The sequence below is a fragment of the Canis lupus genome, chromosome X (genome assembly GCF_048164855.1).
Source record: "Canis lupus baileyi chromosome X, mCanLup2.hap1, whole genome shotgun sequence".
Classification (NCBI taxonomy): domain Eukaryota; kingdom Metazoa; phylum Chordata; class Mammalia; order Carnivora; family Canidae; genus Canis; species Canis lupus.
The window spans coordinates 22,194,680-22,209,725 of record NC_132876.1 but is presented as its reverse complement, the minus strand read 5'-3'; the positions used below and the strand labels follow the sequence as shown (position 1 = coordinate 22,209,725).

At 38.6% G+C, this 15,046-nt stretch overlaps 1 protein-coding gene across 17 annotated transcripts in view; it reads right to left on the bottom strand.

Moving 5' to 3' along the window:
* The window catches only part of ENOX2 (ecto-NOX disulfide-thiol exchanger 2), a 280,754-nt gene that overhangs the window by 21,183 nt on the left and 244,525 nt on the right, over window positions 1–15,046 (bottom strand). For all 17 annotated transcript variants that reach the window (XR_012026345.1, XM_072816303.1, XM_072816311.1 and 14 more), the window contains 2 exons: window positions 14,552–14,658; window positions 5,480–5,594 (listed from right to left, as the gene is read on the bottom strand). Coding sequence is in view for 16 of the 17 variants with exons in the window: in XM_072816303.1 (XP_072672404.1) it covers window positions 5,480–5,594; window positions 14,552–14,658 (222 nt within the window). In the remaining variant the exon portion in view is untranslated. The remainder of the gene's footprint in view (window positions 1–5,479; window positions 5,595–14,551; window positions 14,659–15,046) is intronic.

Here is a 15,046-nt window from a genome sequence, read left to right as displayed (position 1 = left end):
ACCTCTCTTGTCTCAGAGGAAGAGGGTTCTCCCCTCTCTAAAGAAAACTCCATCTGAGTTTGGATCACTTCCTATTCTTTTCTAGGATTCCACTTCCATAATTACCCATAAGTACTATTTCACTCTCAAGCATCTTCAACCTCACTCTCTCCATGGCCCTTCCCTTCTATTGAACAATAAACAACAACTTAACTTTAAATTTGTTACCAATTCTAGTTGCCATTTATAATGCTTGCATTTGCTTTTGGTCAGTATCCAACTTTTTGACTTGTCTTTGTCCACTTTCTCTCCTTAAAGTCATATGTTCTAGCCCCTACCTCTATCACCCTACCAAAATAGTTCTTGCTCAATGTTGTCTTTGATTCCTTTCCTCTTTGTAATATCTGATAATATTGATTATTCCTACTTCTATAAATTCTTGTGGGCTCAATAATCTGATGCTTTTCCAGTTTTCTTCTAGCCTCTTAGGATTTTTTTTTCTTAAAAAAATTATCTACCTACCTACCTACCTACCTATCATCTATCTAAGTAGGGGCTAGGGGGTAGGCAGAGAATTCTCAAGCAGACTCCCTGCTGAGCACAGAGCCTGACATGGGACTCAATCCCAGGACCCTGAGATCATGACTTGAGCCAAAATCAAGAGTTGGATGCTTAACTGACTGAGCCACCCAGGTGCCCTTAGACTGCTCTTTTCCTAACTGCTCTGCAAACTCCTCTTTCTTTCCTTCTCCCTTGATATGGGCAGCTACCAAAGCTCTGTATTTAGTCTTTTGCTTTTCTCTCTCTCACTTGTCTTTGACAGTCATTTATTCATTCATATTCTCCTTCTACTTTCTTCACCATGGTTTCAATATAAACCCTTTATATTTATTTCCTAACTACCTACTGTCTGAAACTGATCTCATATTCCACAAATCAGTCCCAGGCACCAGTCCATTTTAGTTAGTGCTACTAGTATGGGTTTAATTTGTAACCACCTGCCAAAAAAAACCTTTATGTTGAAGCCCTTAGAATGTGACCTTATTTGGAAATAGGGTCTTTACAGAGGTAATCAAGTTAAAAGGAGGTCAGTAGGGTGGTCATTAGTCATACCATATGACTGATATACTTATAGAAAGGAGAAATTTGGATGCAGAGACATGCAAATAGAGAGAATGCCATGTAAACATGAAGACATTGATTGGGGTGATGTAACTATAAGCCAAGAAGTCTCAAAGATTGTCAACAAACCATCAGGAGCTAGGATACAGGCATGGAACAGATTCTCCCTTACAGTCTTCAAGAGGAACCTACCCTGATGACACTTAATCTCAGACTTCTGGCCTCCAGAACCGTGGGGCAACAAATTTCTGTTGTTTAAGCCACTCAGTTTGTGATACTTTGTTGCAGTAACCCTAGCGAACTAATATGACCACTGACCCTCCAATCACCCAGACTAGAAAACCTAGCCTCATCTCAAATCCTTGCTTTTTTCTTCATCATCTGTATCTAATCTGGCACCAAAGACTTTAGTTATTCTTCTGAAATGACTCCTAGCATCTTTAATCTCATGTTTTCTGTTACATCCTTTTACCATTTTGTCTTAGTTCCTGTTACCTTCACTCTAGTCCTGGGGTTCATCATTTCATATTTAAATTCCTATAAAAGTCTCTGGTAGATCTTTATTCAAAATTATTCCCCAAAAATATAATTCATGTTGCTTTTATCATACTAGCACCATGATTGAGACATGTTTGTAGGGCCATATTGTCTATTATGCTAAATATAACCATGGCATTCATGATTCCCCATAATCTGGACCCACCGTGTCCACTCAATCTTTTATCCCCCATTCCCATCATCCTTGTTTCCTTCTCTGAGCCCTATTCCTTTTCCTCTCCACATCAAGATACTTTCTTACTCTCCTTTTTCTCATCCAAACCTATTCATCTTTGAAGGTCCTGATCAATTTTCACTGACTGCAACTACTCTGGCCACACTAATATCTCTTGGCCTTGCTGCATTCTAATGCAGTAAATTCTTACCACTTAGTGCCAAGTGGTATTTCTTATATTTTATGTAAATTTACATACATTTCACCTCTATTGCCATCAGCTTATAGGATGCAGTCCTCGTTAATTAACTGATCAAACTGTTTAATAACACAGGGAATAATGAGAGGTGGGGGGGAGGGAAGGAATGAGATTGAAAACCAAGAGTAGTGAAAACTTTGGCTAGAACAATAAAGGAGAATGATCTCAGTCAGTATTTTCCAAATGTGTTCCCTGAACCACCAGCATTTAAATCGTTTAGGATGTCTGATAAAACGCAAACACCTGAACTTCATTATGGACCTACTTAATCAAACCTTGCGACCCATAAATCTGATTTTTTAAAGGTAGCCCAATGATGCTTATATACACCAAATCTGAGAACCATTAGTTTAAGTGGAGAAGGCAGACAATAGATGCTGAAAAGGAACAGCTGTTCTTAGGTTTACTGGGCACATGTACTTTTTATCATGGCTAGCAATAGAATGAAATAGTTTTGCACTATCATGGTTTGCTTTGATGTGATTCCCCCTCTTCAACACATTGCTTTGAGCACAGCAGTCCTTTCTTCTATGGCAAGCAAGAAGGTTTCCAGTACTGCATCACAAATATGGGCTGGGTAATACAGAGTCCCTTGAAGAATAAAAATTTTGTGGCACTCCAAGGAAAGGTTAACCAAGACTGCTCAGCTAGATTTGACTCTTACTTTCTCTGGGAGTAAAATTTAACCAGACACATGCTCTAGGCTCCTGGAATTCAAGTTTGGTAGCATGGAGAGAGAAAAAACAACTCTGAGATCTAGTGCTTACGCTTTTAATTGGAACCAAGTGAAACTAAAAGATTTAGCTGATTTAGATAAAACCTGAGGACCCACTTACTGGCTCACATTGAGCAGGATTTCTGCAGTTGACTACTACAGAAGCAAGATAACAAAATTAGATACGATCGAGGGGAAGAAGAATGCACAAAAGTCCTTGAATGAAAATGAATTGAAACCTTCTGGGAGAAAAGCTATTTGGTAAGCTCCATTAAGTCTATTGTAGATAGCTTTATTTGACAAAGCAGCATCCTGGCATGTGGAACAGGAAAGAAAACAGCTATAAGATGATCTGTCAGGGAGTTTCTAGTCTCTAAATGAATAAGATTCTGTGCAGTAGCCAATACAGCTTTTAACTCAAAAGAGATACAGAAGCAAAATGCAATTATATAACACTAGTAAGTGCATTTAATCTGAATCTCCCATACACACCCCCTCCCCCAATAACTCCTCAAATTCAGCAATTTATCAAGCAAATATTCAAACTTACGGTTACATTCATTTCAGGATAACACTGAATTAACACCGTAAACAATACTGTAGATACTGAGATGGAGATAATTCTATAAGTCAAAGATTAGTCAGCTATAAAACATGTTGGCTAAGCACTTAAGTAATTTGAATAGCTCAATTATTAAGAAATTCTTTTTTTAGCTGTTAAGATTATTGTATGCATTTGTAGTAATTAGTTCACTGTTCTGAAAATGCTAACTATCTACTGATTACAAAGTATTTATTCAATATATATGGAGGTTTAGATATTTAGGGATCTAACGTATGGCAGAAATACAGTAAATACAGATATAACAGCTACAAATGTCTTTTTAAAAGTCTAATTTGGAGGGATCCCTGGGTGGCGCAGCGGTTTGGCGCCTGCCTTTGGCCCAGGGCGCGATCCTGGAGACCCGGGATCGAATCCCACGTCAGGGTCCCGGTGCATGGAGCCTGCTTCTCCCTCTGCCTATGTCTCTGCCCCTCTCTCTCTCTCTCTGTATGACTATCATAAATAAAAAAAATAAAAAAAAAAGAAATTAAAAGTCTAATTTGGGATGCCTGGGTGGCTCAGCAGTTGAGCGTCTGCCTTTGGCTCAGGGCATCATCCCAGAGTCCTGGGATTGAGTCCCGCATCGGGCTTCCTGCATAGAGCCTGCTTCTCCCTCTGCCTATGTCTCTGCCTCTCTCTCTCTCTGTGTCTCTCATGAATGAATAAATAAAATATTTTTTTAAAAAGTCTAAAAAAATAAATTAAAAAAGTCTAATCTGGTGGCTTTCTTTCCTTAAGAGTTTCTGTTCATGGAATGAAGATTCTAGGACCACTCAAGTGGCTATAGAACTGCTGACTTCAATATGCAAGTACTGGAACCAAGAAATTCTGATTTGCATTATAATCAATTGGATCTCTGTCTCTCTCTCACACACACACATACACACACACAGAGTAGGGACAGTTTGTTACGATATCTCCAATGTTTAGCACAGTGCTTGGCATGCAATAGTTATTAAGTGAACGAATGAATTCATTTAGCCATCCCAACATTCATGTTAAATGGTTGTATAATGTACTTCCTACAAGGGTGGAACCTGAGCTCAATGAGACAGAAGTCCTTCCTGAGTCAAGAGGAACACAGTTGGGACTAGAATTCAGGTGCTCTAACTTTAGGTCCCATGCTCTGTCCATGGTACCTTACTGACTCCTAAGACTACTTGGAATGGCTTACCTGAAAACACTAGTCTTTTGTGTGATGTTTTAATCTCCCTTCTGGTAATTCTCTCCTTGATTTGTTATGAAATTGAAGGGTGGTATAGTGTCACACTGTTCAACAGGTTTGTATTATGAGTTCACTGGGGACCCACGTAGTGGCCTGTCTCATAGTGAGGTCCTGACTATACTAAGTATGAGCAAAACCCTTTACCCAGACATCTGTCTGTAGACTGCTGTTTGGTTCCTAATAAACCCCTAAGTAACCATGATAAAAGGCAGCAGATAGGTAGATTGTCACATATAGATATTTTCCCTTAGTTGGTAGAGTCTTTTTTAATTTTGTGATTCTTTAAAGAAAAATATTTAATTTGTATGAAGATAAATTTATTAAAAGTATCTTTTATGATTTCTATCTTTGGAGACCTTCATCCCAAATTATATAACCAACTCCTACATTTTCCAGAATTTCTTTTGCTATGTTTCTTTCTTTTTTTTTTTTGTTTACATTTGAATCTTAAATCCATCTGTTACTAATTTTGGTATAAGGTATACGTGATATAGGGAATCTACTTTTTAAGATGTTTGGCTATCTATTTATGTGTAAGCTCTCTTATGATTCTTACTATAGAACATATTATTAATAAATCCAAATCAAATATAGGACAATGCTACCTAAATGTCTAGCCCTCCTAAGAGAAGAAAGTCCAATTTTAATTCAGTACTGTGATGGAAGATGGGAGTGAATAAGAAGATCCTATAGCCACAGGGTTGATATTCAGCCACTGTGTCCTTATATGGCTTTACCAGTTGTTTCTAGCTGGTTCCAGACTGATGGTTTTGTGTCCATACCTTACTGGATGTTAGAAGTTTTAAAATATCATACCTGCAAGTACATGTTAGTTAAATCAAACAAAGCAGAATTAACTTTACCTGATTCTTCTGTTTCTTTTGTTTCTGTGGTTTCTTCTATTTCGTCATCAGACATCTCCATTTCTTCTTCTCGTCTGATTCCCATTAATTCATCATTATGTATGTTGCGAATTTCCTAAGGTTAAAAGTTATGCTTTGTAGGTGGGAAAGGTTAGAAAACATTGAATAAATGAACAGAGTTAAGGATAAGATGGAGCAGGGTTTTTTGACATGTGATAAAACTTCAGAGTACTCTTAAGGCAAGGGAAAAGGGGCACATTGGGGCTGAGACTGTCTTGAAAGACAAAGCAGACTTTGTACATTCTGTCTTCCATAAGGCATTCTTTCCATATCCAAAGCTCTGGCAGTTGATGATTCTCATATCCTTCCTATGTTAGAAAGTACTGCTGGTCATGAAAGGCCTCTTACCTATAACATGGATTTCTGGACTTTCCTTGAAGGATTCTGCCATTTTCACTTTCCCATGTCAAATCCTTTGAGTTTGCATCTTTCCATCCTTTTTCCTCTCCACTTACAGATTTACTCAACAGAACTGCTTATTTTTTTTTTAAAAAAAGATTTTTATTTATTTATTCATGAGAGATACAGAGAAAGAGGCAGAGACACAGGCAGAGAGAGAATCAGAGAGAGAGAAGCAGGCTCCATGCAGGGAGCCTGATGTGGGACTCAATCCTGGGTCTCCAGGATCATACCTTGGGCCAAAGGCAGGTGCCAAACCGCTGAGCCACCCAGGCATCCCTCTCAACAGAACTGTTAATCTAACTTTTGCAGGTTTAGAAGTTATAGCAAAAATGAGCTGTCAGGAGTGAAGAACTTCTATCCCTTCTACGGATAGTAACTATACTCTGAACAAAACACAAAATCAAACCAAGCCAAACTCCTAACTACTTGATGTCACTGGAGAATGAACAAAAGCAAGTATATCCTAAAGAGTTGCTGACATCTGGAAGAAGGATATGGGTCTCTCAGTTTTTTTCAGGGCCTTTTAGTTTGACACCAGACCACAGTTAGCAGCTCACAGGGTGTCTATATTTTTAATAGAAAACACTATCTTTATATCCTAAATAAATAAAGGAGAAAGCCACAGAAAATTGAGGAGGGGATCCCAGAAGGGAGACAGCCAAAGAGAGCGATATATCCAAATTCTGTGTATAATATCTGCTCAAACTTCTGCATGACCCTTGAACCATGGAAGCACATGATAGATTCCAAACAACACAGCTAAGTCTAAAAGAACTGAGATTTGAGCTGCCATCTAAGAGAGAAAATTTCCAGCTTAAATTCAGTTAAGTAAATTGACTGTTAAAAGAAACAAAGTCAGCCTTCTTTGGAAGAACATAACAGAATGAACATAACAGGATATAACTAGAACCTTAAAAGCAAAATATTCAAAAAGTGCAGGCAAAGTCCCAAATTACTTGGCATAAAAAGAACTAGGATGAGATGATCTGTCTTCAAGAGAAAAGAAAATCATCAGAGATCAAACATAAAATGAACCAGATATGAAAGTTAGCAGATAAGGAGTTAAAGCAACTATTATAACTATTTCAATGATAGACAGGAAATACATTCATAATGAATGAAAAGAGAAACAGAAACTTTAGAAAAGAACCAGCTGGAAATTCTAAAACTGAAAAATATAATTTCCAAAATAAAAGTTACCGGATGAGCCTAACTTTACAATAGAGATAGCAGAGATAGATATCTCTATGTAAAGATAACTTTACATAGAGAGAACTTAAAGAGAGAACAATACAGATTTATCCAATCTGAAGAACAGAGAAAAACTAACTGGAATCACAGAGAGAAGAGATTAAATGACTCAGAATACTTGAAGAAAAAGTAGTTTAAGATGTCTCAAATTTGATGAAAGACATTAATTTATATATTCAAAGAGCTCAGTGAACCCCAAGCAGGAGATGTGTGAAAAAGGTGTATCTAAGAACACTATAGTCAGCTGAAAACCAGAACATAAAGAGAAACTGTTTAACTCTTTAGTTAGGTAAACTCATTGTGATAATCATTTCACAGTCCATGTAGGTCAAATCATAATGCTGTACACCTTAAATATATACAGTACTGTATGTCGGTTATACTCAGTTAAACTGGACAAATAGAGAAACTCTTAAAAGCAACAAGAAAAACACAACACATTATATACAAAGAGACAATTTGAATACTTTGATATCTTTTGGAAACAATATAGGCCAGAAGTCAGGGGAACAATATCTTTAAAGTACAGGAAGAGATAAAAGTACCTGTTTATTCAGAATTCTATATGCAGGGAAAAATTCTTTCAAGAAGGAAAATGAATTAAATCTATTTTCAGACAAATGTAAATGCAAGAATTTGTCGTCCAAAAATTTGCACTATAAGAAATGCAGAAGGAAGTTCTTCAGGCTAGATGGAAGAGCTACCAGAGTAAACACAGATCTTCACGAAGGCAGGAAGAACTTTGGAAATGATGGAGATCACACTGGAAAAGCCACTTTAAAAAAAGTTGGCATGAAAACTGTGCATTTTGGAGCAGCTTACAATCATTTAGAGGCCACTTAATGTCTGTCAGAGACTTCTCAGCATTGAGCTGAGAATTACTTGCCTATCTTAGCCCCAATTGGGCCATAATACAGGAAATATCCAAAGCTGTCTGGTGAAAATTGCCTCCATTTAGGGGGATTATAAATATTTCAAATGGGTTTCTTAATAATTAATGCTATATTTAATCACAATCTCAACTAATATCTTCCTTTCTTATGCCATTTACTGGGGAAAATAATAATAATTTCCATGTCAAGATAAATTTTCGCCAGATAAATAAAAGTCCGTTTTGAAAATGCAAGCTACTCAATATTATCACCAGTAGTTAAGACGTAATAGAAAAATAGGAGTAATAGAAAATAGAAGTACCAACATAGCATCTCTTATGCAGGGGCATTACTTAGAAGAAAACAGTGACTTGCTTGAGAAAAATGAAGTTTAAAGGGCTGTGTCAAGAGAGAGATTTGCTATGTCTTATTCAAACTTGTTGCACAGAGAAGAAAAGAATTGCTCATTTCTAAGAATTCATTCTGTCTCAGGAGTCTGGGTTTCAGTTATCATCAAAGAACAGTTTCTGGCAAGGTGATTATAATGAGGTTTGACACTGGCAAATTCAAATATTGTACAACTTGCAGAATCAGGAAAAGTTGTGGTTGTCCTAGTCACCTAACGAAAATGTAGCCTGTCAGAGGGTGTAAGCAGAGACCAACTTTCAATTCACAAACATGTCATCGGACTCTGGGAAAGTTATTGTGTTTCTCAGAAGAGTAAATTGTGTTCCTTCCAGGGAAATGTCCGAGGGCAAGAAGATCTGAGAGCTAAGACATGCCCTGTAGCTGCTCAGCACCCACAAAACATCTTTCTGCTTCCAGCTGGGCAAGAAAGAATAATCTCTTCTGAGAAGTACAAAAAGTTCAATAACTGAGCGATATAGCTTATCTAGAGGTCTTTCACATCTTCAAAAAATCTCCAGAAATAGAAGGACCTATGGGTAAAATTTACCTCAATGCCTGAAAGTACTTCAGGAACCAGAGTTACTAGTTCCTTTAGTAGATAATGAAATGAGGGTAGAAAAACTAAGAGGACCCTTGTTCTCTGTTGTTTAGATAGGCATGCAAATTGGCAGAGGTTAGAGCTTTCTAACCATCAGGGAATCTGCTTTAGCTACAAAGAAACTAAGCCCTGTATTATTACTCTCCTATAAATATTCCATACAAAGCCACATGAAGGAGATAAAGGCAAAGAGAATATCACAGGTTAAAGGGCACCATATGAAAGTAAATTTAGTAAATGTATGTCTAAGTTAAAGCAAGTAAGTTTAAAATTTTTTAAAAAAATTTATTCATTCATGGGCAGCCCCGGTGGCGCAGCGGTTTAGCGCCGCCTGCAGCCCAGGGCGTGATCCTGGAGACCCTGGATGGAGTCCCACGTCAGGCTGCTGTATGATGCTGTATGATGCCTGCTTCTCCCTCTGCCTGTGTCTCTGCCTCTCTCTCTCTCTCTCTCTGTCTCTATGAATAAATAAATAAAAATATTAAAAAAATAAAAAAATATTCATTCATGAGAGATGCAGAGAGAGAAAGAGGCAGAGACACAGGCAGAGGGAGAAGCAGGCTCCATGCAGGGAGCCGGATGTGGGACTCGATTCCGGGTCTCCAGGATCACACCCTGGGCTGAAGGCGGTGCTAGACCGTTGAGCCACCCGGGTGGGCTCCCCCCAAGTAAGTTTTTAATTCTTTGAAAGCCTTACCTTTATTTTTTTTTATTTTTTTTATTTATGATAGTCACAGAGAGAGAGAGAGAGGCAGAGACATAGGCAGAGGGAGAAGCAGGCTCCATGCACCGGGAGCCCGACGTGGGATTCGATCCCGGGTCTCCAGGATCGCGCCCTGGGCCAAAGGCAGGCGCTAAACCGCTGCGCCACCCAGGGATCCCGAAAGCCTTACCTTTAAAGCACTTGATATCCAATATACCTTTTTTCTGTCTTTCTGGTTGGGTCAAGAAAGCTCTACTTTGGTAAGCAAATTCTAATACCTTCAGAGTGAAGCACTAAAAGGTAGCATTTACCCAGGGAAGGCACTCTACCTAGCCAGGGTGTAGTGCAGGTAGGAGAAGGCACTCTACCTAGCCAGGGTGTAGTGCAGGTAGGAGAAGGACTCTGAGTCACTCAAGTGCAGGCAGCAAGAGAAGTGGCTGGTTCCCAGATTTGCCTCCTTTCCCATCCTGACACCTGGATCTGGTGCTGAAGCCCAAAGAGTGGCAATGACATGCCAAAACATTTTCCAGAAGTTTTCATTTGTAAATCTCTACCTGAAATTGACTGGGATGTGTCAATGAGAGACACTATACTGAAAAAGGAAAGCTAGCACTCCTAAAGCATCTATACCATTCTCTTGCCCACAGTGGACCTCTGATATTTTTCATTTAAACAGCAAGCTGTTAGTGATTTTAAAAAACACATTATAATGGCTTCGAGTCTGTTTTAATGGTAACTTTTCCTGATGCTTAGAAATTTGCACACTGCTCCACAATGGAGGAGAAAGCTCTTTTACACAGAATCAAACTGAAACCCAAGACAGAGGAAAATGCACAGAAAGAATCACCTCTGTACCAGCTGACATTTTAAATTTATCAGAAAGTAAGCAAATCATGATCATTGCACATTAAGTATCTAACTCTGTAGTTTCACGAAAAGTTATGTGAACTTAAATTCATCTTACTCATGTGTTATGATAGGAACATGGTTATCAGTAAAGCAAAGTTCCTTATTAATTGTGTAACAAAACTGTACTTACCTAGGCTTTCAACATTAACAGGATACTTGGTGAGGAAGGGGTCAGTTGAAGGAATGGAAAGGAACAGATAGCATCTACACTTACATAGAAATTTGAATCTGAGATATCATTCAGTATAATGAAGCAAAGCACAAACACAAGTTCTTAATGCCTGTTGTATGATACATATGGAAATAAAAATTAGGTTGATCCAAATTGTGTTAGTAGGTGTCCTGATGGCTGAAAGCTAATAGCTAGTATTAGTACACATGGGTTCTAAAATAGGGTATGTGGATGACTTGAACATCTAGTTGCAAACAGTTCTTCAGAGTTTGGAATGGTAGGCTTGGAAATCTAGAGAGAAAGTTATTTTAGCAATCACAGTATCTCCTTTTACAAGAATGCTAGCAATTATCAAGTCCCTTTCCCTCTGGCCCAGTGGTATAAAATCTTATACTGGGGAGGTTGCAAGGGGGTCTGTTCTAGTGCCTACTGCTATGGCTCTAGTTTCTATATATCAACTAAGGTTTAGCTTCTAATCTAGGCCAGCTTTTCGGTGAGAGAAACATGCAGGTTTTAAACAGTTCTATAGAAAAAGAGTTCATACAATACACAGAGATGTCAGTAAAGTCACTATAAACACGAATTTTTAGTAAAGAGGGACTAGCTTTCTCTTATTACCCTTTTTGATTGTATCAGCAGGAGCCCCACACACATATAAATAAGGAACATAAACCAATGAAAGACCCATTAGCAAACTAGTATGCCGAGCATATGCTACCAAGGTGAATGCCTGACTCCCTGAATGTGGGGACTTTTTCTTCTTGCTCCATAACCCTGCTCTCATCAGAGTAAGACACTATTGGCTGCTGGTAGGATGACAGTAAGACAAGGAGCAGGTAGTCTGTGACATGAGGAGATTACCAGCTAGGTTATTCTCAAAGGCAAATGGCAAAAAAGGCTCAACATCAGAAACCTTCATCTTGATGAAACCTCTGACCTAGGGGTTGTAGCTGTCATCCACAGGCCAAGAAAAAGCTGGTCTAGTTGATTTAAGTCACTGAGATACTCTGGTTCTCAGTGGGATGTTCAGAGACAGCCCCAATTTAAGAGGATGGTTGTTGCTTGCTACAGAGTTTCCTATTATTGAGTTAAAGTATGCAGAGGTTAAAAAAAGCCTGATTTAAAGAGGTATCCATGTAAAGTAGAAGAGGTCTTTTTAAGGTTTAGGAAATGCCATGTCAGAGGAAGGTCATTAGCTATATTCCACTTTCAGTAGTTTTACTTATCAAGACTGAGGTATTCAGGGTAGGACTTAATTTAGTCCAATCTGACAGGCAGGAAGCATTTTTCTGCATTCTCAGTCTACAAAATAAATCATGAAACATGTAGCTCTTGGCAAGTCATGCTAGCCATATCCTTTATCCTCATCACTCTGCCAAGGAAGCTCTGCTATATTAGGTGATAGGGTGGATAGCTCTCATTCTCTACAGGCCCATTGAAATGTCCAGTTTACTGACTATCTTTACTGAGAAGGTAATTAAACTCAAGTATATACCCACCAGATAGGTAGGCTTGATAGAACTATAGTTCTTATAGAGAGCCTTGATAAATAATATTCATGGAAATATTTTACTGCAAAGTCATTTATAGAAGGGTTGTAGTCTGGGCAAGTCAGTGCTCAAATCAGAGGCTCCCTTCCTCCTATGAAAAGACATTATTATACTGGCAGGGCTTTCCTCAATGGCTCTGGCAGTTGAGGCAGCTTCTTCCAACCCTGAGTATGGATACATGTGTACATGTATTGAAAAAAAAAGTAGAGACTTAATACTGCTTTTCTATAATTATAAGACATAATGAGCATTTTTTCTCAACCTTTAATTTTCTGAACTGTTCAAACTAAGGAGTTTGGATATTTTTAATTTTTATATTAAGCTCCACTCCCCTCCCCCCCACCTTGATCACTTTCTTTACCTTTCTAGCTCCCTGAGGGCAAAGACCATCTCGTCCTGCATTGCCTGTCATAATGCCTCAGACAGAGAATGTACTTTTTGTTAATGTTTGAATTGAACTATGGAATTTTGTTTATTGAGCCTCAACAAAGTTGGGTATCCCTAGGATTCTAAAATAATTTTGTGCTACTGTAAGACAATAGCTCCCTGTTTTGTTCCTAATTTTCTTTTTAAAAATAATTTAAGACATTACTAGCTTTGTATGACTCTACTTATCCATTGGGCTGATGTCCTCAGGGAGCTCTCACTGATTCCCAGATTCCTTTGCTGAGCCAGAACTGATGGCTCAGAAACTATCAGTTTATGAACATGGTTTGGCTTATTTTCCTCTAAATGCTCTTCATAGTTTTCAAATTGTTGCCACACAAACTATGCCATGTATTCTCATGAAGGAAGGAAAGAATAGATGGCTATCTTCATTTTATAGGTTAGGAAGTTGAGGTCCACAAAGATTACATGACTCACTCAAGAGCACGAGGCTCTTGTTTATATCAGTGCTCCAAAAAGAATTTCTAGTCTTGAACTGACCACTTACTAGCTGTGTAAACATTTCTGCATCTCAATTTCTTCACATGTAAAACATGGCTATCATGCCTACTTATTATCCCTTATGGAGTTGTGAATGGTAAACTGAAATATTATTTGCCATTTAGATAGCATTTATATTTTTTCAAACTCTACACATCTCTTATCTCATTTAATCACACAAGATTGGTTTCATTATTATCACCAATTTATAGGTGAAAGAGCAGAGACCAAGAATGGTTGACTAACTTGGTTGAAATCACAGGGCTGCAATGTGTCAGAGCTAAGATTTGGATTCTCTGACTCCAGATTCAGCATTCTTTCCACTATACCACATCTCCTGGGAGGCTCACATAGGTGAGGCAACCAATGTGAAAGTGCTTTATGAGATGTAAATGCCTTACAAATGCTATTAAACATTAAGGAATATGACAGCCTGCACTCCTAGAAATAAAGGGACTGCTACCACACTAGCAAAGAGGACCCAGAAACAAAGTTGAAAAAGTTGCTGCATGCACAGACCAAAGGTGTCAGGGGCTGGGTAAGGAAGTTGCTCACAGGAACAGAAGAACTTGAAGTATATGCCATTCCAAAGGCAGATCCACAAAAACAAACCTCCCATCTTGGTTTTTAATCTTGGACTCAGGATAGCAGCCTAATCACATCAGACATATTCTATGCTAAAAGTCACCTGAGCACAAGCACAGAGCTGTGTGTCAACCTTAATTTGAAATCAGAGTCCTCTGTTACCTTTAAAGCTGCCACCTATAATGATGGCTGAGTGGATTTGATAAAAGAGGCTCAGAAATTTCAATGCTCCAATGTAACACCAGGCAGCTTCCAGCCTCAACTGTCAAGATGCTCTAATAAATGTAAGACAGCCCTAATATTACTAACACTAGACACATGGGTCAGTAATTATTGTTGTACCCAAGACTAGCTAGCTTAGAGAAGTAAACTTACAATTTCACAGCTGCAATTTCACTACTAAGTTTTTCATCCAGCAGAATGCATTCAAGACAACACGTGCACATTTATTACCCTTTCGGCAGCACATGGTCTGGTCACAGTGACAGGCTAGAGAACACATTGTAGTGTTTCATTAGAGCCTTGTGATCATGGGAGCTTAGCACTGTTTAATTCTCACTAAACTCCAAATTAATAACTTGTTTAAAGAAAGAAACTGTCTCCCTGAGGGGCTACCAGAGTAAAAAGTTACCAACCTCAGCTTGTTTGCACCAAACGCTGATGTTTTTACGCTGGGCTTTTGTGAAATGGTCCCATGCCTTTTGTTTGGAGGCAGAATGGTACACAGCTACTATCTGCTCAACTGTGGCATCAGATCAGCAGTTGAATCAGGTTGAGGTATCATCCAGGGATGGCAAAAGAGAGGAGAAAAGAAATAAGGGAAGCATCAGGCTTGTTTTATCTTCTCAGGACACCACTAGGCTATGGTTGTGTTCAGAAAAGGTTACATGTGTTGGAGAACCATGATCTTAAAGAAAACTCAAAGGCAGAGATATCCATACACAGAATAAAGGAAACTCCAGAAGGTTTGGGGTTAAATGGTGACTAAAGTTTTAATACTGAAAGTCTGTATGTATTCAGGCAGGTGAGGTAAGAGTTGTAGTGAATGTGATTTAGTACTAATGACCCAGCACAGCATGGCAGCGAGCAGCTAGCTGTACCAGCTCCTTTGGACCACGGGCTTCTTTCAT